Consider the following 25,268-nt stretch of genomic DNA (forward strand, 5'->3'; position numbering starts at 1 on the left):
AAAAAGAATCTCTCGTGAAATTTATCGCGTCATTCCGCGCGCGTCACGCCTCCCACTTGTAAAATTAATTCGCCATATCGATATCTGATACGGTCCTGAAATAAAATTCCTCTTTGATGATTCTTAAGTCTCGATTATTGAATCATAAAGTAAACAAGATATATATGGCAGACGATATATTATCGTGTAAGCAAATCATGAATTTCTAAAAATGGCGGGTAAGAAGTAACTCCGTGTGAATTCTTACAAAAAATAGTTATATAGTTAATGTCTGCCAAAATTTGTCTGTCAAATTTATGATCTTCAAAAACAGGAGACGAATAAAAAATGGGTGCCGTAAAGTCAGTAATACGTTTCGCGTATCATGTGTATCTTTTTTGCTTCTCTCCGTGACTCACCGAGCGTGTCTGGCTTTTTTTGCCATAACTAGGTAAGAGTTAAAAATATCGTAAAATATGAATTTCGAAGCGTAACGCGTTTGCGATCAATGACGGCGGTAAGTGTATATGCGCGCGGCGATCGTCGATGCGAAGTTCGAGTGAATTACGATCCACGTGCAAGTATAATGTTACACACGTTCGCCGAATTAACGAGGCGTCAACATTAATTTGCACCCGACCTCGCGTAAAATATCGAAACGCGTTCGACAAGGCATAAGATTAAGTCGGGCTGTAACGAGGGCATCGGGGAAAAGGGACGGGAACGGACGCCTCTCCCAGGATCTACGAGAATTTTTTTTTATAGCGCGGGATTCCTCGTGAGACCGCGAGTTACGGTTCGCCAGCAAATAAGATAATTGTACGACTGACATTATCAACGTGACATTACGGAAACCGCCGATGATACGCCCCCGGAGACGCTTCGCACGATAGAAGAAGGATCGTCCTTGACATCCTGCAATTTTATGTATTGCTATTCTTGCCCTTGTCAGCTCTAAAATTTGTTATATTAAACAGGACAGCTAAAATAGGATGGAAAAAGAAGATATTATTGCTGTAAAATAGATTACTTTCGTTATATTCCTATAATAATATGTTTACAAAGTAAGCATTTATTGCATTAAAATATTAAATATAATTGAAGATTTTGCGGAATTGTGTGTGTTATTCTAGTATATATAATACATATAATTGAGAACTATATAGCAAATGTAAAAATAATAATTATATTTTGTTATACTAAAAGAAATTAAACACAGATTAGACACAATAAAATATTACTGCACATTAATTACTTATAAATAAATCTTATTTACAATTCAAATAACAACGTACATACAGATAAAAATATGTCATACATTGAAAATTAAAATAGCTCCGTTAAGATTGTGTAATAGCGATAAAAACTAAATACAAATTTACATTTCAAAATAAGGAGAGTAATAAATTGTAATACTATTAAATGCTAAATATTAATTTACAATAAATATGTTTGTTTTTTTTACACGAACGGGCGCTAAAGCGAATACACGGGAATAAAAAGGAAAAGAATAAATTTTCATCCACACGATAATTTGAGTCCTTATCCGACTACTATCGTGTACAAGGGGCATAGATATAGCTACGAGAGAAGGTCTCCCTCGCATTAGCGGCAGAGGTCTCGACGGCCTTGGGACCGACATCCGGAAGGGTGCGGTAAAACCGCGATAAATGTCCGCCGCAAATGCATCCCCTTGATTATACGATCGTCGTTCGATATTGTAGTGCTGGTATCGATCCGGGGCCTCTCGCACGCTCTTTTCACCAGTAAAAGTTTCCTGTCGCACCCACTCGTCACGTACATATGAACATTAATATCTTTCACACGCCTCGCTACAAATATTATATATTACTTGTGCTAATCAACTACGTCTGTCAAGGCTATTATCGATCGGCGGTATATCGATTCACGATTCATTTAGCGTTACGAACGAAAGGTTGCGAATACAGAAGCAGAACGAGGCAAATAGAGTTGCAACACGTTCTTCATGTATTTAAATTATAGTTTATAATACTATAATAATTCTCTTTTCAACGTTTACTTAAATCTAATTTTCGGTCTTTAACGCTTATCTTTTTTACATATTCTTGTAATTTTCGATATTGCAGTTTCATAGCGACAGTTGTTGCTCTCACTTTTTTGCGACGTCTTACTTAATTAACATATCACTTAATCAATAAAATAACTTAATTACTGCGACAGTGGCGTTTTAATTCCACATTTAGAACATTTAGGGTGAATGCAGCAGTGACCAATGAAAGCGTCGTTGTAGGATTAAAGAAAAATGTTTTTTTTGTAACGCAAATAAAAAAAATCAAAATTAAAAAAAGATATTGGCACTCTGCCCAATTACGTGATTATCGACGCACGAGAGTGACATGTAAAGGTAATAAAAGTTTATTGGATACCTCATCACAGCGCGTCACGTCCGGAGTTAATGAACGACACGCAGCAAATATTTATCAGAGGACCTCTTTTTCTGAACGAAAGTGACTTAATCGAAAAGTTTCAATTGAGTCGAGATCTTACATATAATAATCTTTTTTGTTCTGTAATTAAATTGGAGTTTATATGATCAGTCTGTCGTGAATATATAGCGAAAAGGTTTCATTGCGCATGCTTAAGATCTGATTCTCAATAATATGTTTTTCTTTTTCAGAAAGAACTGCACTAGCTGCAAGTGTCCGCGCGAGGCCCACGATGTCTGCCACGAGGAATGGGTATCCGTCAGATCCCGCTTGGGACTTAAGGGCGACGAGTCGAACGGGCCTATCGGTGTGGATGCCAGAGAAAGAGGCCTCGCTTGGGCACCTCCCGGACTTCCATCGCATAAGGTAATGAATTTTTTTTCTTTTAAATTTTTCTATTAAAAACGAACATTAAAAGTACAGTTTAATAAAAATTATGTATGAGTTACGAATATGAAGAAATATCAACAGGTTGCTACGAAGAAAGAATATTTTATTGTCTGTATTTTATTATCCGCGTATTTTTAAATTAATGCTTCTCGAAAAGATTATAAACCGTATTTTTCTTTTTTTTTCTTTCTCTTTCGTCGTTAAACAATTTTTTTAAATTATTTTTTGAAAATTCTTCGATTTCAATTCGGATTTCATATTGGTACAAAACGCCCATATTATTTCTATCTTTTAACTGTATTCTCATTCTTCATTTTCTAATTTGACACAACCGTGCCTATCACAATTCTAATGTTTGAATGTCCCGAAATGCGTTTATCATCGTTCGCACACGGACAGAGTTCGGCACACCTGACAAAGGTGGTTTGCCCTAAACGACCGTTTGCAGTTTATATCGCGAAGCGAATGGGATAATAACGGGTGATTGTGGGCGGAGGTAAGGTAGGAGCGAAGCGTGCATAGCGAAATAGACGTGCGAGACGTTTGACGGTCGACGAGAACTCTGGCGTGCCGCCAGCCTTCAATATTTTTCGAAAAAATTCCGGCGCGAAGCTTTACGGCCTAGACTGGTCTTTATCACTGCCGATGTGCTTTATTACGCTCCTCACGTTTCCTTTCTTTCTTTTTTTTTACGAGTCCGGGCCACTTGCGGCCGATCAGCACCGTGATGCATTTACGATGTTTTCGATGCTCGTGCGTGATATTGATGCCCGCATCGCGTCGGATCGTTTGCACATCTTCTCACCGAGAGCAGCATAGACGAAAGAAATTTATGACTCTCATACAGAAGTTGAAAAAAGCGATATACTCTTCGGAAGCTTATATTTCGCAGTGATTCTAATGAAGAATCACATTATTTATTTATACAGAAATTTTATTAGCATTTACAAGTAGATGAATTGCAGCTTATGTTAATTAAAACTGTTTTTCGCAGGTGGAAGAATATTTCTCGATGCTACCGGAGATCGCTGTACCAAGACTCGGCACGCCCGGCGAACGGCACAGAGATCGTCAGTTGGCGATCCAGTTGCCTAAGCAGGATTTAGCAAGGGCCTACTGTCGCCATTTGGATCCTAAACATGCCAGCAGTGCTGATGATTTCATGGCCGCTAGGAATGAGATCGCCCTGGACATCGGTAGCGTACAGGAAGTTCTCGAGAGAGATCTCGTGAGTAGAAAACTTTCAGTTTTGAGTAACAAGTATTAGAGAAATTCTGAAAATTAATATTGTAAGGGATTCCAGCGTGGCCAAATTATCGAAGGTGAAATATTGATTCAGAAAAAATTAATTAAAGAATTAATGATGTATACGTTTATTCAGCGTCCAGCACTTCTCGCGCTTCTCCTTGCATCTCTTTCCTTCTTTTTGATTTTTATTTTTTAAACGATACCAATCTAATTGTAAGCTGGAAAAACCTGCGCTTTAAAAAAAAACACAACCTTATAATATTTTATGTAATACAAAATTTTCAACACAAGAATCGCGCTTATACATACATCAATTGCAAAATGAGATTTCTCTGTAAAATAATAGAGTAATGAAACTTAGAAGATTAATATAACTTAGGAGATTAATTCCGAATAGCAAACAAATCCGTGTCAACAGCGTCGAAGTTTCTAATATCCTAACTTTTGTTTTCTAGGAGTGCAGCGTGTGCGAATCGTCCCTGAAATACGGCAGCCTCGCCGTGTCAGCCAGTAAACTGGGTCTCCTCTATCATCCGACATGCTTCAGATGCGCGGATTCAGATTGCAAAGAGCTCCTAGTCGATCTCGCTTATTGCGTGCACGACGACATGCTTTTCTGCGAGAGGCATTATGCGGAACAACTTAAACCGAGATGCGCTGCGTGTGACGAGGTAAGTACCCACATTTGTACGCACATGAGACAAGAGAAAGTTTGCATTACGTATAAAATAATATTGGCGACTACGCTCAAATTTACTGCTTTCATAAATTAATTATTAATGCACAGAGTTTGCGTAGAAAATTTGTGGTACTTTGATTGATAGCTATGTGTAATTACGAAATTTTGTAATTTAATGAAATAATTTCTACATTTTTTTGAAAGTTTATTTTAAATTTACAATTTTATTTGGATTTAAAAATTGAGATTATATTTTTCAAAATGTATTGTATCATAATTTCACTCATTGTCAGTAAATGAATTATTGAAAATGTTTGCAAAGGTATTGAAATCTAAGGAAACTAAACATTTGAAAGGCAGACATGTTAATTATTTGTAGTTGTAGATATCTTGATCTTGAACTATCTCGTTTGATAGTTTACATGATGTTCCATATAAATATAAGTAGATTATTTTAAAATCACGTACATAAAAATCAATAGGGTTAATTGAGTTTTGTAACATATTAACGTCAAGATCGATATTCCAAAATTATTCAATAAGTACTAATAGTATTAGTTGTATAAGTATAATACATGAGCGATATAAAAATAAGTAATCAGAGATCACATTCGAGGTGAAATGTTTATTTAAAAAGACATCCGCTGTCTGTACACAACAATAGCGGATAATATCTGCTAAGAGCAGAATTATCGTTGGGCGTTAACGAAGGAAAACCGCCGAAGTAGTCGAGGTAGGTAATTGTCAGACCGCAGTGGTTAGCGAGTTTATCCTCAGCCATCTGCCTTACCGGCGACGGTCTTACGTATCTACTTCAACGCAACTCAACGTGAAACTCTGGCATTGGCGATTGCACAAACGCCCGTAAAAATGCGTGAGCTCGATAAAAGCGAGATTTCATGAAAGGCTAAACAATACGAAGTATAAATGTACAAAGGATAAGAAAAAATGAGAAGAGAGAGATCACAATCGCAGCATTTGGTTTACAATTTAAGACTGAGAGGCTGCACGGAATCGATTATACGCAATCCGATCGTATCTCGTATCCGAATGCGCTCTTTCCCGGGATGTCGACGGAGTCGTCCTATCCATTTAAGGCATTCTCGCGCGCGCGCGCGACGCCGCCGTGAGGCTGCACCTCGTACCGTACATCATTTCGCCAGACGTTTATTACGCCGATGGCATTGCTTTTGCATTAAGAAAACCTGAAATCTCAGTGACCCAAATATAAGCGGTGTCGTCCAAGGTGGACATTCAAGTCGAGGCGTCCAGGCGATTTGGTTTTTCAATGAACGCATTTTCTCTAAGCTTCGACCGGTTCTTCACGGAGATGCACATCTTCTTCTCCATTGCACAAAGGTGTATAACACATGCGAGACGAACTGGCTTGATGTGGTACGTGTTTGAATTTTACAACATATCTGTGCAATTTTTTTTTAGCGCGAGCCCGCCAACTCTATCTGCGCTTTCTAATATGTTAGATATAACACATATAATTCCGCTTATCACATTTATATGTATTGTGAAGCGCTACGCGAAATGGCGCAACGCGTGGAAAATAAGAGACGTTAGCCCTATCTTAAAATATCTGAAGAATATATTGAATGTCGCGCGATCGCACGCCGTTGTTTCGCTTGTTGCGCAGAAACTGGGCCACTTTCGGCTTTATTTAGATGGACGAAAATAGAGATCGAGTAAGATAGCGGAGGAACATCACAGTCGGCCGTTCGTCACTTTCGGAACTGCGCAATGCAAATTAAGTATATTGCGACAACACGAGCCGCCGATGCGCCAAGATTCTCAGTTTTTCATTGTGATCCACCAAGCCAGTTGGCGGGTCGTAATAATTTACACGAAACATACGCCAAAGAAGTTGACAGTCATATTCTTTAGCAATTTAGAAATATTAAATCTTGAAGAGATCTGAATTTAACGTAAACCTATTTATATCAACCAAAAGTACTTTCGCTATTTAAATTGTTTTATTCACCTGAAAGTACGTGAAAAGTCTTTCATCTTCCATCGCTTCGAATTCGAAAATTATTCGCGTCGGTTGCAATTCAACGAAAACGACTTCAGACTATTAACAAAAAAATCCGTCATTAAAATAAAAATTCCTGAAAATCTCCTGGGATTCTTTAGAATAAAATTGTAATAGTTTACTTTCAAACTTATCGAGAATTATTATGAATTTATTACATGATTTCATATTCATATAATAAAAATTATTACAATAATCGCTGTAAATGTAATATGTATAGCTTCGTATAGTTTAAATTATGTAACGCGAGATTCTTCGAGATCGCGGAATTTCATCTACGAAATATGAAAAGCACCAGCTGTTTCGTCAAGAAATGCTGCCTCAAGTTAGTTTTAATCCAACCGGAAATCTCGCCGCAGCCGGTAATCTATTTTGATTCCTTGTCGAAGCTCCCACCACGATGGTATCCGGAGGCTGACCCGTTCGGGTCTTTTATTAGAGCCAGTCAGAGAGTTTCAGGAAGGGAACGAAAGACGACGAAAGCGCGCGAATAAATCGACGTAATAACCTTAATTGCGGTAGTAGAATTCGTACTTTTTTTTTTATTCGTACAGAAGAACGATATCTCTTTTTCTGTCCGTCTATCGACTTACGAACAGACAAAAAAAAAATAAAAAGAAAAAAAAAGAAAAGTGACCGCGCCTTTCTCCAATCCGTCGTGACGACCACGGCCTGCGGTCACTCGAGAAAGGTGGTTTTGGATTTCGGTAAGTGAAGTGCGCCAGCGCGTAGTCAGACACGGTTGCGCGATAATCGCTCGAGGGAAAAGTGTTTACCGGTCGGCTGCCAAGATGTCCGCAACCGCGCGAAAGATCGGAAAGAAAAGTCGTCGCGTAAAAGTCACGCGGGATGGTAAGGACCTGGTGAAATGATCCACTCGCTCTAATCGATTTATGTCTGTATATCTGATAATAAAGTACGCAAACACTATCCCAGAACAAGGTACACATTTCTCCCCTCGCTCCCCCATTCGCACCCGCGTGAACACCTCGTAAAATTACGACGCGCCTATAGGAGGATAATACAAAACAAACAGGACTTACACAAAGACAATTCACACGCTGCATATTTACAATGTCGCGACGGTGTGAATTAGAGATCAGATTCCCTTTACGATAAAACTACGATGTGATAATGGAATATGTAGTGACAGTCGTTTGGAAATTGTAATAAAAATTAATGTATTTTGCGTGATTTAATTCGAAAGATCGTGCAATATAGAGACAATTTACGTCGGAATGTAATTTACGATATAAATAATCGCGCGCAGAGTTGCGAATCGTATAAATGGAGTTTTGTATTTTCGTGAGAAGAGACAAGCGATTTTTTGGCACGGTCGTTGAAACGGTTCTGTCGAGACTATGCGAGAGTGTTCTGAGCTTTGAATCGAGCAAGTAGCGGATTTTATACGAAAGCATGGCGTAACAATGACGCAACGTGTCGTAACAGCACCACCGTAAAATTCTGGCACATTGTCTATTTCAAGCGAGCCGCGTTTTTACGACGTGCAGATGCCGCATAAAAATCGATGCACGAATTTGGGGCGAGCTCGTAAATTATTATATATTTCTTAATCCCGATAGTATTACATTTGTGTAGTTGAATTATCTTGAATTTTAATTAGGCAATTGGATATTAATTTATGTTTTTATGTACACTCTTGAAGAAATTGTTTCTGGAAACGTTATAAATATTTAGCTCGATTATTCAACTTCAATTTTCCGATTATATAAATATGGATCCAAAGATCTCATGTCAGTTTATATTTATTGATTCTGATGAACAAATCATACAAATTTTCATATATTTGTAGTATAATTTGAATTAGGCAAAATTATACTGATTTTAGTGATACGCGATAAATTTATCGCCATTTTGAGAAATAATGTGAGGAAAAATAATACAATGTGTAAAGACGTTATTTGAATTATATTCATGGTTCACGTAAATTAATCAGTGCTTCAAATACGCGAAACTACAGGGACACTCGTGCTAAAGTGATTTATCAAGCAGTCACTTCTTAAAGCCCACTAATTTATTATTAGTAAACTCATAAACTGAAAATGTAACAGAACAACGCAAACAAACAGTAAATATACCAATAATCTCCCATTTTCTCTATAGCGCCAATTTTGCAAGGTCGAGCTTCGCTTTTAGATGCGATTCATTATGATTTAATCTCAGTTAAAGCTTTTAGTAGCGAAAGGATTATTACTTGTCCGTTAAAGCTCGATGCCAACTCGAACAGCTAAAAATGTGTCTGTGAATGTGCACATTTGTGTTAATTATAGCTCATTCACTCGATTATACAGTAATGTGACCCAATTCTCCAAAATTACACTTCAACTAGTATATTCGAGATCTAATATATTTTAAATACCAAATTATTTATTTATATACGTATTTGTTAATATTTAGGTAGGTAATCAAACATTATACGATCGAGTAGCACGATATAAATGACAGTACTATTTCAATGCAATAACAGCCAATGTTTTGCAATCTGCTGATGAACGAGACGGTTGACAAAAATAATTAGAATGTCAGTGACACTCTCGTTGGTAAGAAATGCTATGTGATGGCAAGGGGTTGCGCGTCTCTCGAACGCCAGGCATTCTAGCTAGGTCTTTGCACTTGACCATTTCCTGGTTGCCAGAGCTACGTTTCATCTTGATCGGCCAGGTCGAGTCTGTCACATGTTAATTATTTCCGATACTTTGACTAAACTTAAAATAAACAGTCTTGAGTCCGGGAAATATTTTCACGGCAAATTATAATTTTTTAACTAATTTGAGAATGTTCATCTTAAAATTTTATGCGATTTAGCCTGAACTTAGGTAAATTTCACTTGCTGCAAATAGCTAATTTATTTTATCAATATATACCACATAAGTAATTCCATTAAAGAATTTTGTTGGATAAAATGTATTTTCTTCGCGCAAAAGTTTCCATTCCAAGTTGCTCAGCAAAGAATTAAATCGATCTGAGAGCCTAACGGATTGTACGGTCCGATAATAAATACCTCGCGACAAAAACGAGTTTGTAGCAATACGCGACGCAATTTGGGTCATACGCCACCAACGTACATTAAAGTTAAGATAAAAGAAACGGCGGAGAGCGAAGAGAACGATATAGATCAAGAGAAAAAGAGAAAGAGCAGCGTATTAACGGCTCTGCGAGACGCGAAACGAGATCACGGCCGATTCGATGTAGGCATATACACCTGATGCCAAGCGGAGGGACGAGGACTCCGCGGTCCTGGGGGAATAATCTCGACCGACAGGGGGATTAGACTTCAGTTCCGCCGCTTTAATCTAATTCGGTCGGCTCGCGAACGAGTTGCGGGGCTTTTCAAGATCCGGTGGCACGCTTTTCTTCGACCGTGGCCACCGTTCGATCATCGACCGAAATAGCATTGGCATTGTTCCGTTTCCCTCCAGAAGAACCGGCTCTCTCGGGTGCGGGCAAGGAGGTCGACTAATTTCGACCTCCACCGCCGCCGCCGGCCGGCCACCGCCGCCGCCGCCGCCGAATAGGATACGATGTCGCGAGCACGCGTTTCTTCTACATCTGGATTACACACCGATCGATCTCTCTCGAAGAGTCGAAGTGTTTGACGTTGTTTTTTTTACGATCATCGATTAGCCATTACCTGCGAACGGTGCGCACACACATGTGGGGAAGACTTGCTCCGAGTCCGTTCTTGGCTTTTACGGACAGAGTCAAGGTCCTCCACTCAGCGAGTCCAATTTGCTTTTCGACAAGGTGCAGTCCGATTGTATGCTCAAATACTTTAACGACTCACTGCCGAGTACCATGATTTACCATTATTTATAATGTCGAATTGATATTATCCCTCTTATCATTTATTTTTTTATATTACTCCTTTTTATTAGTTCTTTATATCGTGCTACCAACTTTTCTTCATATATTTCTGTCGAATATCCTGTTAGTGACTCCTGACTGACTTATATCGATATTATTTCTTGATAAAATATCAAGGCGCTAAAAGACAGATTGATTTACAAAATCGCTAATAGCAGCATTTATTAGCAATAATAAAGCAAAGTGTTAAAAGTGCCACATGTGATTAACAGAGATTATAAAATAATATATTCCGAGAGTTAATTTTAAAATCACCGATAAACATTCTAAAGCTTTTTAATCCGCACGTAATCGTGAAGAAAGATGTTTCGATATATCTAACGGAAAGAATAAAAATAAAAATCTACATTAGCTCGTTTACGAATGTATAACATATAGTTCGCATACGTGTAAACTTAAGAGGAAAATGAGCTTTTATATCATATTTATACCGTAATAAAGGTCAATAAGTTGAGGCCATGCCTTCTTGCATTGTGGATCATTTTATTGAGCAAAAGATTTCTTAGATTAATTATACGATTGCCTGCCGGTGGACGCGTCGGATAATCTGACGAGTAAATTCGCGAAGCGAGACGTCGCAAGACGCAGCGTCGATTTATTTTGGTTTGCATCCCGATACGCTGTCGACGTACACGTTTATTTTCGGCGCCAGTCGGGGAAGTGGTCCGGACCGGTGGATTGCGCAGCCGATGCTCCATCACCCACTCGTGTCTCGCGTGTTTCATGATTCTTCATTCTCCGATTCCATTGCACGTCTTTGTGGAATTTTAATGGAGCGTATCGTGCCTCCGATGAAAAAAAAATCTCAGTAAAATACGAATAAGAACTTAAATCTTGAATTAAAAGTATCGTAAACGTCCTTAAATATTCTGATCTGAAAAATTAATTAGAATAGCTTAACCAAATTATCATGTACCCGTTATTGAGTATTGAACTATTATAGCATTGTTTTTCTATAAAAAAAATAATATTTCATAATTCTTTATTTTTTTTTATTGCGAGATTTTCAAAAATCCTTGAGCAGTTGTTTCTTTATTGCACGAAAAGAACGATTTTGCTGGAAAGTCAAAACAATTTTGATCTGAAAATAATTTTGTTGGACCATCGAAATAATTTTATTGGTAACTAAAAAATGACAAGTATTGCTGTAAAACGTTTTGATAGTCTAGCAATCAGTTTGAATTTCCAATAAAATTATTTTGATGATCCAACAAGAATTATTTTCAGATTTTTAGACCTTCCAGTAAAATCGTTCTTTCCGTGTGGAAATTAATCCGTCGACAATTTTCTGAGTTTATTAATAATAGACATTGGGAAAAATGATTCACGATGGATATTTATTATCTCAGACACTTATCTGAACACATTTAAAAAGAAATAATTTTTAACATCTTTTGATATCTTAAAGACTCTCAACGATAGTTATAGATAATACATATCATATATAAAATTGCACTCAGAAATGATTGAGTCATATCCGGTGTAAAATACTTGTCACTTAACGTTGCAAAATTTATTGGCTGCTAATGAAACAAAAAAATGAGATTAAGACTATCTGAAACCTTTGTGATATAAATACAATTGCAACATTCAAAGACATTGCTCAATATATGAAATACGTTAACGGGTTTTACTCGGAAACGACTCACTTATAGCAATCTCAACTACGTAAAAATTCTAGTGCAGATGGATATCCTATTTCTATGTAATTTATGTAGTTTACAATTAAATCTCTCCGTCACGTAAATAATCACGTAAATAATCGTCACTGCGATGTAAAAACCTTTTAGTATTATATCTTATTAAATAGATATTACAATGAATCTCACATTAATTACACTTTTTTCAGATTTTATTTTAATTTTACTGTCATTTGACAAAATATTTTAACATTTATTTAAACAGAGAATCCTCTTGAGATTGTCTAATCTTGCATAATCTTGATTATGTTAATAAAAATAAATTATTGTGGCTTTGTAATGTTTATGTACAGTCGTGGACACATCGGTTGCAACACTTTTTTTTTATAGGTTTCTAATATATATTTAATATACATAATATATATTTTATAGATAACTAATATTTTGCAAATGCGAACCACGATGTACTATCTTTAGTCTAGAGACAGTATAACACCAATCGTGGTCCGCATTTGCAAAATATTAGTGCGTTTTGAAATCTATAAAAAAGAAAGTGTCGCAATCGATGTGTCCATGACTGTACAGCTGAATATGTTCCTTCTGATGCTAATAATGCCAATTTCTTCTTCTTTTTTATATATTCGATATTACGCTTGATAAAAAATTATCCTTCCTATAGTAACTATAACGAATAAAAAATTCGCTTTTTATTATATCGTATACTTTGTTGTTTCGAATATTTTTGCAGATTTTTAAAAAGTACCTAAACGCTCTGTTATATTAAGTGAATCGTTTCTGGATATCGCACGTATTCAATACGATGAGACAACACGTATAGACCGTTCAGCACGCGCTCTCGTTGTATCTGTATTTTTGTCACACCGTTATCTTGTTTGCCCACTCGCATCGCGACTCGGACGCGATAAATCGGACGGGCGATCGCGGGGGATGCGCGCTTCCGTGAAATCCGAATTTCCCCGGATTCCGTCGCGCTCGAGTCGGCGTTGCATCGCGCGTAATATGGATCATCGAGGGTTCGATAAGGGGCTCGCTCCGCGGGGCCGCCGCACCGATAGCTTCTCGTTGGAGGCGCGCCAGAGCGAGTGTACCGCGCGCAAAATGCTCGGGCTATCGGGGATCGTGAATTCTGACGTTGATCCGTACAAACCGATGAGGTAACCGAAATAAAATCTATCGGGTGACGCCAGAAGCTCACTCTGTTCTCGGGCGACCGCGGCCGACCACGCGCGCGTAAACACCGCGCGGCGCGATGCGCCTTTGAGCGCGCGCGAGAATCATCGCGAGTGTATCTGGCGAATCGAACGCAGAGAGCGAGTTTAGAATTGCAACCGAATTATTCTTGAACCGTGTTAATAGTCGCGCGGAATTCGGCTTCCGCTGTTATTTGAGTATAGAAACCTGTATTTTCCTTTTCCTCCGATAAATTTAGAATTGTTTGAATTGAATGAGTTATACTCTATATCTCTAGATGTATTTTACTTGTTCGAATCTGCACGCATTGAAAGAAAATGGAGGGAAAATCTTGCAATTAACAAAAACGCGAAAGGCTTTAGTAGATGATCATTATTGGCGATATAAAACGATAACACAGGATTTATCATGTAATATCATTTATAATTTTATCATTTATCATTATTATATGATTATTGTAGACTTAATTTTTAAATCTCATTTTCCATTAACGTTGCAATAAAGTAATGAAATCTTGATCTTAATCTTACTTTAATTATGACAGAGAAAGGCACATCAGCGTCCAAGAGATTACAATTAAAGTTAACCGACTTGAGAGCGAGATTGACTCGAGCTATCGGACGATCAGGCTCGAGATGAATCAGCTAATCATCAGTGGCCAGGAGCCAAATTAACGTACATACATCAAAACTTAAAAATTTTGTTTACCTCTCCGGATACGTCAGATTTATGCTTCTGGCAGCGAGATTACCGGCGTCATCACGTGGTCGAAATATTCGGGTCGTTCTAACGAACGAGAGTCGCATTTGATGCGTTCGCACTCAAACATCGGCGGGTTTGCTTTTCCCTCGCGAGCAAACTGCGATTATTGAACGGATCGATGGTCGACGGAATTGGCAACCGACGTGACAGCGGCGGCGGCGGCGGCGGCGGCGACTGCTGTTGTTGCTGCTGCTGCTACTGCTGCGGATCGGCATCGCTAATTACCGTTCGCGCCGATCGATCGCGCCGTTCATCGTGCATTAAGGACAGGGACTCGCCGTTCAGGGACATTCGGGCTAACTTTAGCCTTTAGCCGGGCCCCGCGCATCGTGCCCGGCGTTTCGCGACGTCGACGTCGACGTCGACACGTCGAGACATAACGAGCCGACGGCCACCAGCAGCCTGGCCAGCCGCTTTTGCCCGCGGAAAATAAAACAGTGCTCTGGCCGCCATCCGGCCGCATGGATAAGCCGATAATCGCCGTGATCGGGCATGATTCGCGCGTACGGATAATCGTTGGTTTTGCTTCGATACCGAGCGCCGAAAGGGAGAGAAAGAAAGGAAAGGGGGAAGAAAGAGGGGAAGGGAGAGAGACGTCTCGCAACGTCTCGCCTTCATCAACGAGTGGAGAACGTTTACTATACGTTCTCAGTGGTGGACACCAGAGTGACGCGTGGGTGGTCCGGCCCCCCTCTCGGGATCGCGTAATCGTCGTCTGTCTTCCCGGTGACGTCACCGACACCAAGAATTACTACCGTGCTTACGAGAGAGAGACCGGTGCTCACGCCGCCGCCGCCGCGCCGGGGCCATGAGGTTGCCTCGCGCGAGAGGTCGGAGGCCCCCCCGTTCGGACGATGCTTTCAGAAAGGAGTACCGGAATACCGAATGAATCTCTGGTAGGATGCAGAAAAATATCCCCGAGAAAAATCCCCGTTACCCAACGTGGAACTTGTCATGAATTCTACCTCTCTCGCTATTTCAACGCGACTGTGAGAAATTACACGAAATCTCGAATTTGTCTCACGTCGAGGCTCTCGTTGGATATTCCCTCGGGAAGTATCGACATTCTCGGGCGAAGAATACTCGCGGGGATGCCTGTGCGAATACGAAGCAGAACACAAGTGCTGCGATTGGATTTTCGCGTTTGTACGGCGTGTGCCAAAATTATCCTTCATTGACTGGAATACAGAGTTTGCACAAACTTGTGAGACCGCGACTGTTTTCGAGAGAGAAAATTTGCATGTCGCGCGGTGTCGAAATCGTGACGAATTTGGAAAAGAGTAGGCGTGTAATCTCCAAAGACCCGTACAATCTTCAGCGAATTTCCCTCTCTCTCTCTCTCTTTCCTTCTTTTTTTCGTTATGTGACATCATTCGTCAGCAATTTCCATCGAGACAGGAAGAAATTAATAAATCGCATACGATCTTCAGTAGGAAAAATTCGATTCTTCAATTGCAGTTTTACTTTAAAAAGTTTTATTGTTACAATTATTGATGCATAAAAGTCTTTTGATATTGGATTCTAATGACGTCAGTGAAGTTAATATTAGCGACGATCTTATTTGATGAAAAGTGAAGAATTAGATCATCATTCGAAACGCTGCCAGAACATATTTATAGTACTAATTGAAAGTACGAGAGCACTCATTGCTGAATTATGCAACGGGACAATCGACGAATATTATAATCAGCAATCAATATAAACGAAACCACAATAATCGATTCAATAATCGATGAAATTCCTTAAAAAAAGAAAGTCTTGTCTTAAACGTATTTGAATTTCTGCCTGCAAGACAAACTCATAAAATTCCTCATTCAAAGATGGACCCAGGTGCGAATGAATTTGTAAGATAACTTGAATCATTCTCAATAATTAATTCGAAGATGGGTTTATTGCTGTCGGTGTTGGTCGGCTGCGTCGGAGTCTTGGAGCTGCTGGCGTGTCTGCGACACGCGTCTGACAGCGTAGTGATCAGCATCAGTCCGCCAACACCATGCCTCTCGTATCACGAGCCGGCTAACAATGACATTCAGAGCATCCACGATTCGCTCTGCAGTTTCAGCCACTCGATCGACGTGAGACTTCCTCGCGACGCCAAGCACAAGCTCGAAAACTTGCACGAGTACAGTCTACGAGTAAGAAGCGAGCTCCGATCGTTGGGCAAGAACTTCGACGGCCGAAGCACGCTATCGGAGTGCAGCACCAGATACTTGCTCGGCGGCGGCTCCAGACCGGACTCGAGACTCAGTCCGGACTCGAGGATCAGCCCGGATTTTAGTTATCTCGTGCGAGAGGACGATGAAACGTGGATCGTCCAAGCCGATCGGCATTACGACGATGATAACGACGACTATATCGAGACGAAGAGATTCTTGGAGGAGATCAATACGGAAATCAGAGAAAGCTTGCAGCAAGTCGCGCGATCGCTGGCCCCGCCGGAGCCAAAAAAGTATGTCAGGCTACCGACGCCGATCCCGTTCGCCCACGACGAAAACAAAATATCTGCCTCCTCGAGCGAGGTGGACACGTCCTTCGACAAGGACTCGGGCAACGAGGCGCCCACCATGAGTTCCTTCGACGACATCCTTTCGATCATCAAAAGGTACAGGGACTCGCAGTCGGCGTCATCGGTCGACGAGTCTGATCACGAGGAGATAAAGCTCGCGCGAAGAGCACCGAGGAAATCATCCTCCAAGTCTCCAGATTTATCGAAGAAATCGAAGAACGTCGATGTTTCCAAAAAAATGAAGAAACTCTCGAACGATCATACGAAAATTGACTGGACCGCCCAGGAGCCAGCTGTCGAGGAGAATAAGACAACGAAGATTTGCGCGACGAAGAAGACCTTCGTCAGCCAGAAAAAACCGAGATCCGGCAAATCCTCCACGACGATCTCGAGAAAGCCTACCAGACTGAAGTCCAAGAACGCGGAGATCAGTAAGTCAGCGGAGAATTTGAGCACGAAGAAATCGAGGAAGAATCACGATCCGGAACGTCGCAAGTCTGACATATCCGTGCAGACGGTGTGCGATTTATTGAGGGACATGTCAACGAACACATCTCCAACTAACAGCCCGTCGTTGTCCAGGTCGGAGAGTAAGAAGAGCGTCTCGGTAGAAGTACAGACCGTTTTGGAGGACATACTGTTCGACGACGAGGTCTTGGAGGAGCTGGTTAGCAGCGTCATCGGACTGTCCGAGAGCAGGCGGGACTTGTCCTCGCGAGGTAGCTCCGCCAGAAAATCCTTCAAGAGCAAAAGGTTTCGGCCGTCCTCCAGCTCGAGAGATCAGTCGGATGATCAGGATAAACAGATTTACACAGCGATCAACGCCGTCACCTCCGTGGAAAGATCGCGGAGAGACAAGACGAAGACGTTGAAAGTATCCAGGTTCGAAAACGCCAGCGAGGAGGACTACGGAATAGTCAGGGATGTTATTTTCGACAGTTCGAAGGGATCGAGCGTTTCGCGGAGGAGGTGGGAGGACTCGAGGTCGAAATCATCGCTCGAAGACGACGATGAATTCGTGGACGCGGAGGATGTGAGTTCCGGAAGGCCACCTATAGAATACACGATACCTGACACCGATCAGAACAAAGCATTCTGGGTAATACGCTTGACTCGAAGCCATGTGTTTTATAATTGCATAAGTTCCCTAGTTGAAAATATTCCTGTAATTCATTTATGGAATCTAAAATGATAGTTAACGATTTAATATTTCAAATTCTTATTCCATGCTATAAAAATACATGAGTTTTAATCTACTTATTAGATAGATCTGTTATATTAAATAGATAGCTAACTATTAATATCTTTTATTTATAATTTCAATGCTTCTAATTAATTTTTCATACTTTAAAGATATCACAATTGGACTTTAAAATTTTTTTATTATCAAACAATATCTGCATTTATATTTTTTATATATCAAATTTTTTTTAATTTATAAACAAATAAATTAAAAATGTGTCTTACATATTTCGAAGCTGAATCGTAAAGGAAATAATAAATATACTCCGATTTAAAAAGCTGTAATATCAAATAATTATTTTTATTATATTTCTACATTCAAATTTCTAATTGTAATTTTTTAATCGGACTTGTGCAATTATAAAATTCTCAGCTTCTATTAATATACTACAGAATGGTGGTTCTCCTTGTAGCTCAGAATCAATCTTACAATTAAAATAACAATGCAATAACAATAGACAAACTCTTCAACTATTAAATGAATACATTGCAAACGATGAAAAATTTATTATCATTTTTGTCTACACTTATCGAACGTACGTTCTTCGAGATATTACACTCGAACATGAGAAAATTTTCGGATATGTGAAAAATTTTCAAGCAATTAGAGTGTCTTCTGAAAGTCTAACAATGTATTTCAAGTGACGGATTTTCATAATTTTAACTTGTGCAATTAAATTATTTTGTTATTTCATCCCTTTTGAAAATCTTCATTGATTTTAACAAACTTTATGAAATTTTGAAAAAATTTTCACAATTAATTTGATTCTTTCCGTTATTTTCTAGTTTTTCAATTTTCTTATGATTTTACCTGATGTTTTCAAAATTCATTATGTTTCAATTCCAAAGTTCAGTTACTATTGTATATAAGATATGAGAAATTTTACGAATGATGTTTGTAATTGTGTACAAATAAAAAAATTATTTGTAGCGAAAATCAAGTAAAATGTTTTCATAAAATTAGTTGGAAATTTTTTCATAAGATCAGTACATAAAAACAGAAACATAAAATAATTAAAAATAAAATAATCATCGAAATGACTGCAGAGGAAGCAAGAGGTTGAACGATGTTAATGATTATTTTATGCGTGAATTATCGAAACGTTTTATTTGTCTATTTATCAAATTAAAGTGATTTATATTTGAAGAAAATTACGTTAGCTATATATATAAAAAACCTGCGTGAACTTCTGCACTTTTGATGTCGCAATCGACTAGCAGGTGTTAGCTATTACGATTGAGAGCATCTCAATCGTAATCTACAGATTGGGTTAAAAAAAGCGGGCATTTATGCAGTTAGAGCATTTACTTGCGTTCCGAAATCGTGCATTTATAGCCACGAGCAGATTTTATGACGAATGGAATCTTTTAATATCCAGTGTATTTGACGGCTAAAAATAACCCCCGTTAATCGGTCGGTTTACTTTATTTCGCGTGTCCAATGTGTCAATAAACGTTATTCGACAAGGCAGGTTGGATGAACCGGGCAGTTCACTAACTTTACTCTTCGTATTCCACCGCGAGGAAAATCTCCCTCACGCGCCCGCAGACGCACGCCGCGTGGAATCTCGCACAAGTCGCTTCCGATTTTGCGCAATACTTGTTCCCAAAATATTTCGAATATTTGGCTGCGCAAAGCAAGCAATTCGTTACTAAAGAATCCCACGCACTTGTCTATCGTCAGACATATTCGCCCACTTTCGTGAAACTTAGTAGCCAAGTATTGGCACTACAACAGTCCAAAATATGAAAGTCTGTTTGATTATTGAATGTAATTAAAAATTGTTATCAAGTTATTATTAAATAATTGTAAAGATAAATGTCTTAATTATCTCAGATTATACAATCACGATATATGTTATTTTGAACATATGTATGTAAAATATTTCCACAATCTTGCCCCTGTCACGCAAGCTATTATAGTATTTAAACTTGTCTAATATAGCAATGGCAATTAGGCAGTCAATTATTTTATTCTGTGAGGTCGAGGAATCAACTAAAATTAACAACATGTGAGTGTGTCCATCAAAATTAGAAGTTATACTCGAGGTGTGTATCACAAAACAACGATATTCAGGTTCTACGAGCAATTGGCGCTGGAATCAATTAACGCCGCTCACTTTGCTATGTATCAGCGATCCCTTCGAGCATATGCGGAGGGGGGGGGGGGTGCAAATTTCACAATCGGGCGCTCTCGCATCGGAAACAGTACGTAAACGCCATAACAAAACGCATTTGATATTTGCGCGGAGCCCTCGTCGGTGCCGCGGCGTTTATTGGTGCCGTGTGCCTCTCGCGTGGGGTCTCCCAAAATATCAATCTCATACCCGTCTGCAAATAATATACGTATACATCGTGCGCGCGCGCGCATCTAGCACGACATTTAACACGACGACAAGACTTCGTCGTCGACGCCGAAATTCATCAGATGCCTCATTCTTTTTTTCGTCGCGGAATAGCGCGTCGCCTGAATATTTTTAATTCACCCTCTTCCGGAGGAAGGGAGGGAGAGAATCTCGTAATATTATATTACTATCCTTTATCTCCGCCGCGACATTTCGATATCTTGATTTATTTACGAGCGGCAATTTCTCGATACGTTATTTACAATAACGATAAACTGATGTAATTCGTATTTTATGAGTATTTGAATTATACAAGATAAAATTGCAATTGGTTTACTGCAATGATTATCTTAAACGATATTTCATTCTCGATAAAACTAAGACAAGTATGGCGCTGTAAAATCGCTGATCGCTGTTTTAATTATATAGATACAGAAATAAGTGCGCAATACCTATATGTAATTACAAAAGTATCGAAATCATTGGGATCTGTGCAACACAATTTTGCAGAAATTATTTTTCACATGTTACGTTATATTGGCAGTATTTTATAAGTCAAAATGATATATATGTAATTTTTCGGGAAAAATAGGAGAGAATGAGTTTTTTATTTAAAATAAAAATAAAGTAAAAAAAACAAGTTTTTTTCTTTCGATAATTTTTAATAATCAAAATAAAAAATTGTCAATTTTTAGCTTGATATTGCCGCACACTCCTTTCATGAAGATTTTATAATATATATAAGAACACACATATTTATGAGATATATTAAAAGACGCATACATATATTTTTCGAACCTTACGTATATCCTCATTATTCTCACGAATCGAAAACCGGACAGTTTCGCGTCACGCGGATTAATGTCCGCGCGAGTTTTCTCCGCGCGTAGGTGACTGGGAGGGGCAGAGGAGGGGGATATTGGTGATGTGTGAAACATTCCGACCCAATTACTTCGCCGATTGCTCTCTCTATCTCTACTTTTCGTTCGAGTTCTATTTTTCCGCACTCCCACGCGCGCCCGGCCCGGAACCACCTGTTTGGCAGGGGATCAAGGCGCCGCGGCGAGGCTTTTTTTCGACAGACTCGAAGGGGAAAAAATCGACAGGGGATTCTGAGTCACACCGGGGTGCCTATCGTGCATTTTTATCGCCGTCTCGCGGTAGCAATCTGATACTCTCGAGAAGCGGCAGCGCGGACGAACCGCGCCAATAAGGGATGATCCCTCTATTTTCGCTGCTAGATACATAAAATTAAAAAAGATAGATATAACACTAAATGTCACAGCGTTACGACACGCGGCGCGCCTCGTTGCAAAACCGTCAAAAGTCGCGGGCGGAGCGGTTCACGGTTGATCGTAAACGGTCCGCTTTATGTTCGCTCGCCGTCACTCTTAAACAATATTTATACGGCGCCTTTATGAACTACTATCGGAGACGTTTGTTGTCTCCCGACGGCGGGTCCGCTACTTTTATTGTAATAATCCTCGCGAATAGACTAATTAATCATTCCTCGTGCTTCATAAATGAAGCAGAACGAGCAGCGAAACACGCGCGACATTTATATTCCCTCGTGTTTCACCTTTTATAAGTGATGTCTGATGTCTGTTTGCGAAATATGTAAGATAGAGACGTTGGGAGTTGGATAATCATTTTTAAATAAATAATTACTTGTAGCAAAATGAATCTGTGAGAGTTTTCACTTCGTTAAATATCACACGACAAACTGTAAATGATATCGTGGGCAAGAAACGATTTTTATTCAATCAAATCGAAGCGATCAGAATCAAACCATGGTGTGCAGATTAAAAAAAAACTTTGCCCACTTATAATGGATTATTTAACTTATACTGACAAAGCGATAGTTAAGCCTTAATATTCTTATTAGACATGAAAAGCGTTACTGAGAGAAACAGCTATTTCCCCTTTTTCAAAATTTTAATAGAAGCAATATATTCACAATTCTTGCGGTTACATCGGTTCGATTGAGGTCGATAATAACTCGCGGTCATAAATTATTAAGATGCCGATTATTGAAACATGCATTTCGCTATGAAAAATAAATTCTCGCCGAGTATTTTCGCGACTGTCGCATGCGGTAGCAGTGGCGGCGACGGCGACGGCGACGGCGACGCGACATCAACGATTTAACACGGAGAATAAAGCCGGAGGGAGATGAATTTAACGAAGCGTACACCCGCGCGTCGGAAGTCCCCCGTACTTCACCCGGTACCGAAAAATCCCAGGAGCCGCGCGAGGCAAAACCGTTCCTCCGGAATTCGCGTCAGACTACGTCGACCCCGTTTCGTTTCTTCGCGCAAATCGGAGGTACAGGTCGCTCCATAAATACTCGTAAAAGAAGAACGGCGAGGAGAAGAAGAGAAAGTGGGAGGAAGAGGCGGGGATGTCATCGAGAAGATCGGCCACTGGTATCGTAAACTGAAAAATCTCGTACGAAAGGAGCGACGGAAGTGCGGGATGAAAAAGCTCGAAGAAGCTCGAAGGAAACTCGAGGAAAAAGGAGGAGTGAGGGGAAAAAAGAGATACAGGGAGAGAAAGAGTAGACGCGGGCGTAACGTAGAAAAGTTGCACCCGGCACACTGCATCGAGATACAGGAGAAGGAGAGGCTACGCCAAAAGTGAGACGAAGGAGCAGAAGGGTGGCGGAGAGACGAGAGAGCGGTCGGAGAGCGGCTGCAGGGAGGAGGGTGTGGAAGGACGCCAGGGGGAGGGTGGCGAAGGGGGAGCCGGGGGGGACGCGCGCGGCGCGTTTCTGGAGTCGTCGGGACGCCGAAAATAGCGTCCCGATATGATGACGCCCGGAGCGGGCCGATCCTAGATTTCAGTCAGTTCGCAAGCTCGAAAGCCGCTGAACAGTAGTAGCCCCGGATCCAGTAGTCTCGCCGTCTCCGATTTCTTTTTCCAAACCGAAAAACTCGCGGACTCCCTCTTTTCTCTCTCTCTCTCTCTCTCTCTCTCTTTCTTTCTCTTTCTTCCCCCTCTTATTCTCCTCTCTCGTGTCCTTCTCACCCTTTCGAGAGAGTTGCCCGAATACGACAGTCCGCAGTTGATTCTGTCGCCTAGGAGAGAGCGCATCGCGACGACAGACGACGGAAGAGGGTAGAACGCAGAGATGGCGGACGTAGACAGTGTAGTGTACACGACCACCGAGCGCAAGGTGCGCAAAGTGAAGAAGACGACCAAGCGTCGGGAGAGTCACGACCAGAACGCGTCGGAGGTCACGATCACCGAGGTCGACAGCACGCAGAACAACCACCACGCCATCGAAGAGTATGTGCTGGCTGACGATGCAAATCCGGCAGACCCGCATAGTCTCATTATCACTTCTTCTTTCTTTTTTTCGTCCTAACGACGGCCCGTCGCCGTCGTCGTAATCACTCGTCGTGTGCTCACGATTTGTACCCATCCGGCAGCGGGATTCTGCGTGATCCTGCGAGCGTCACCCCGGAAGCTATATGCGCGCGCGACCGGAAGCGTCGCGACGGTGATAGTAGCGACGCACGATGCGGACGTTGCAGGGCTGGTTGCACCAAGTTTGCTCTCTGTTAAGTGAATCTCTTTCTGTATCAAATAGGAACTGTAATCTAGATCACTGAGAAATAGTGAAGTAAGATTATTTAACGAGGACGACTGGGTACTAGCAACCAGCTTAAAATGCAGAGGATGTTTTAATATTTCTAATATTAGATATTTTTGAACTTCTTTTAAATTTTGATATTTAAAAGATTCTGCTCGAAAAAAGAGCTTCAGCTTCTATATTTGCTTTAAATGCGAGAAAACACGCTTGTAACATTTTCATCAAATGTCAATCTTAAAATTACTATCAGTCCTGTTGAGTCTTTTAGGAATAATTTGCACGAACTAACGGAATCATATCACGCGAAAATTCGTATAAGCGTGTCTTTGCGGTTTTTATTTTGTTCGCGGCCTGAACTTTATACCTAAAAGACGGCAGCGCGTTTAATCTCAAACACCCTTTCACTCCGTTTCGCTCGAACTCGGACAATTTACGAGCGGCCAAAAATACTCGCGAGTGAAGAAAGATTAACTTCGGGCATCGCGTTTCCATCTCGTCACGCAAAGACCGCACTTGCCGTATCTAAAACGATATCGCTCGTCGTTGAATGATCCTCTCCGGATATCCTCTGACATTTCGTGACTGCCGGCCACAATCCGATCGACGTACCTTGCCGTATCTTGGCGAGGACTAGGGTGACGCTCCAGGAACTCGAGCCTTTCCAAAATTACATGAGAAAAAGAGAAAACGGCTATTCTTTCGTAAGACCGCACGATTGTCTTATCAGCCTTCGAAAAGTCGTTAGTTAAGGCAATTCTCTTCTCTTATTAAAAAATGGAGAAAGTGCACTTTATTACTTCTAAGGTCGTCAAATTGACCGAAAGCGAGAAGAGAAAATTTTAAAATATATTTTTAAAACAGTGCTATATTTACTTATATATACATATATAAATCAGATGCTTTAGCTGGAATTTTCAAAATTATTATTCTAAATTATATTTAAAAAATATATACGTATGTCTTTTGTATTATATTAAAAAATCGGAATTCCATCCAAAAATAAAATAAGGCAAATATCGGTAAAGTTGAGAATTGGTCGGTTGAGAATGTGAGAGAATTATGAAAAAATCGGTATGTTTCGGAAAATTTACAATGTTACAACTTGTGATTTATGCATTTTTTTTTAGATATGCAGCTTATTTGCGAGGAAAAAATATAATTTAGAGTACATTTTTTGAGTATATGAGTTTGAGATATCTCTAGCTTTTCTCTTGCAATTTAATGGATTTTTCAAAGGCTGATAAAGCACATAAATGCCCTTAAGAAAGCGAAAAAG

The 25,268-nt window shown here is 40.0% G+C and overlaps 1 protein-coding gene and 1 long non-coding RNA gene across 11 annotated transcripts in view; one reads left to right on the forward strand and one right to left on the reverse strand.

Annotated features, from left to right (window-relative positions):
- Nucleotides 1-25,268, forward strand: part of LOC105459642 (four and a half LIM domains protein 2) — a 121,574-nt gene that overhangs the window by 74,818 nt on the left and 21,488 nt on the right. For 5 of the 10 annotated variants that reach the window (XM_011705830.1, XM_011705831.1, XM_011705833.1 and 2 more), the window contains 3 exons: nucleotides 2,639-2,813; nucleotides 3,832-4,065; nucleotides 4,541-4,756. In XM_011705830.1, coding sequence (XP_011704132.1) covers nucleotides 2,639-2,813; nucleotides 3,832-4,065; nucleotides 4,541-4,756 — 625 coding nt within the window. Of the gene's footprint in view, nucleotides 1-2,638; nucleotides 2,814-3,831; nucleotides 4,066-4,540; nucleotides 4,757-7,243; nucleotides 7,513-15,275; nucleotides 17,910-23,214; nucleotides 23,686-25,268 lie in introns of those variants that run through there. The other 5 variants (XM_011705835.1, XM_011705826.1, XM_011705828.1 and 2 more) reach the window with 5 other exon arrangements.
- Nucleotides 11,157-15,219, reverse strand: LOC105459643. The gene is made up of 2 exons (XR_975708.1): nucleotides 14,251-15,219; nucleotides 11,157-11,476 (listed from the first exon to the last, which is right to left on the reverse strand). It is a non-coding gene; the product is annotated as an uncharacterized LOC105459643 (long non-coding RNA).

Source organism: Wasmannia auropunctata, unplaced genomic scaffold (genome assembly GCF_000956235.1).
Source record: "Wasmannia auropunctata unplaced genomic scaffold, wasmannia.A_1.0 LD334172.1, whole genome shotgun sequence".
Classification (NCBI taxonomy): domain Eukaryota; kingdom Metazoa; phylum Arthropoda; class Insecta; order Hymenoptera; family Formicidae; genus Wasmannia; species Wasmannia auropunctata.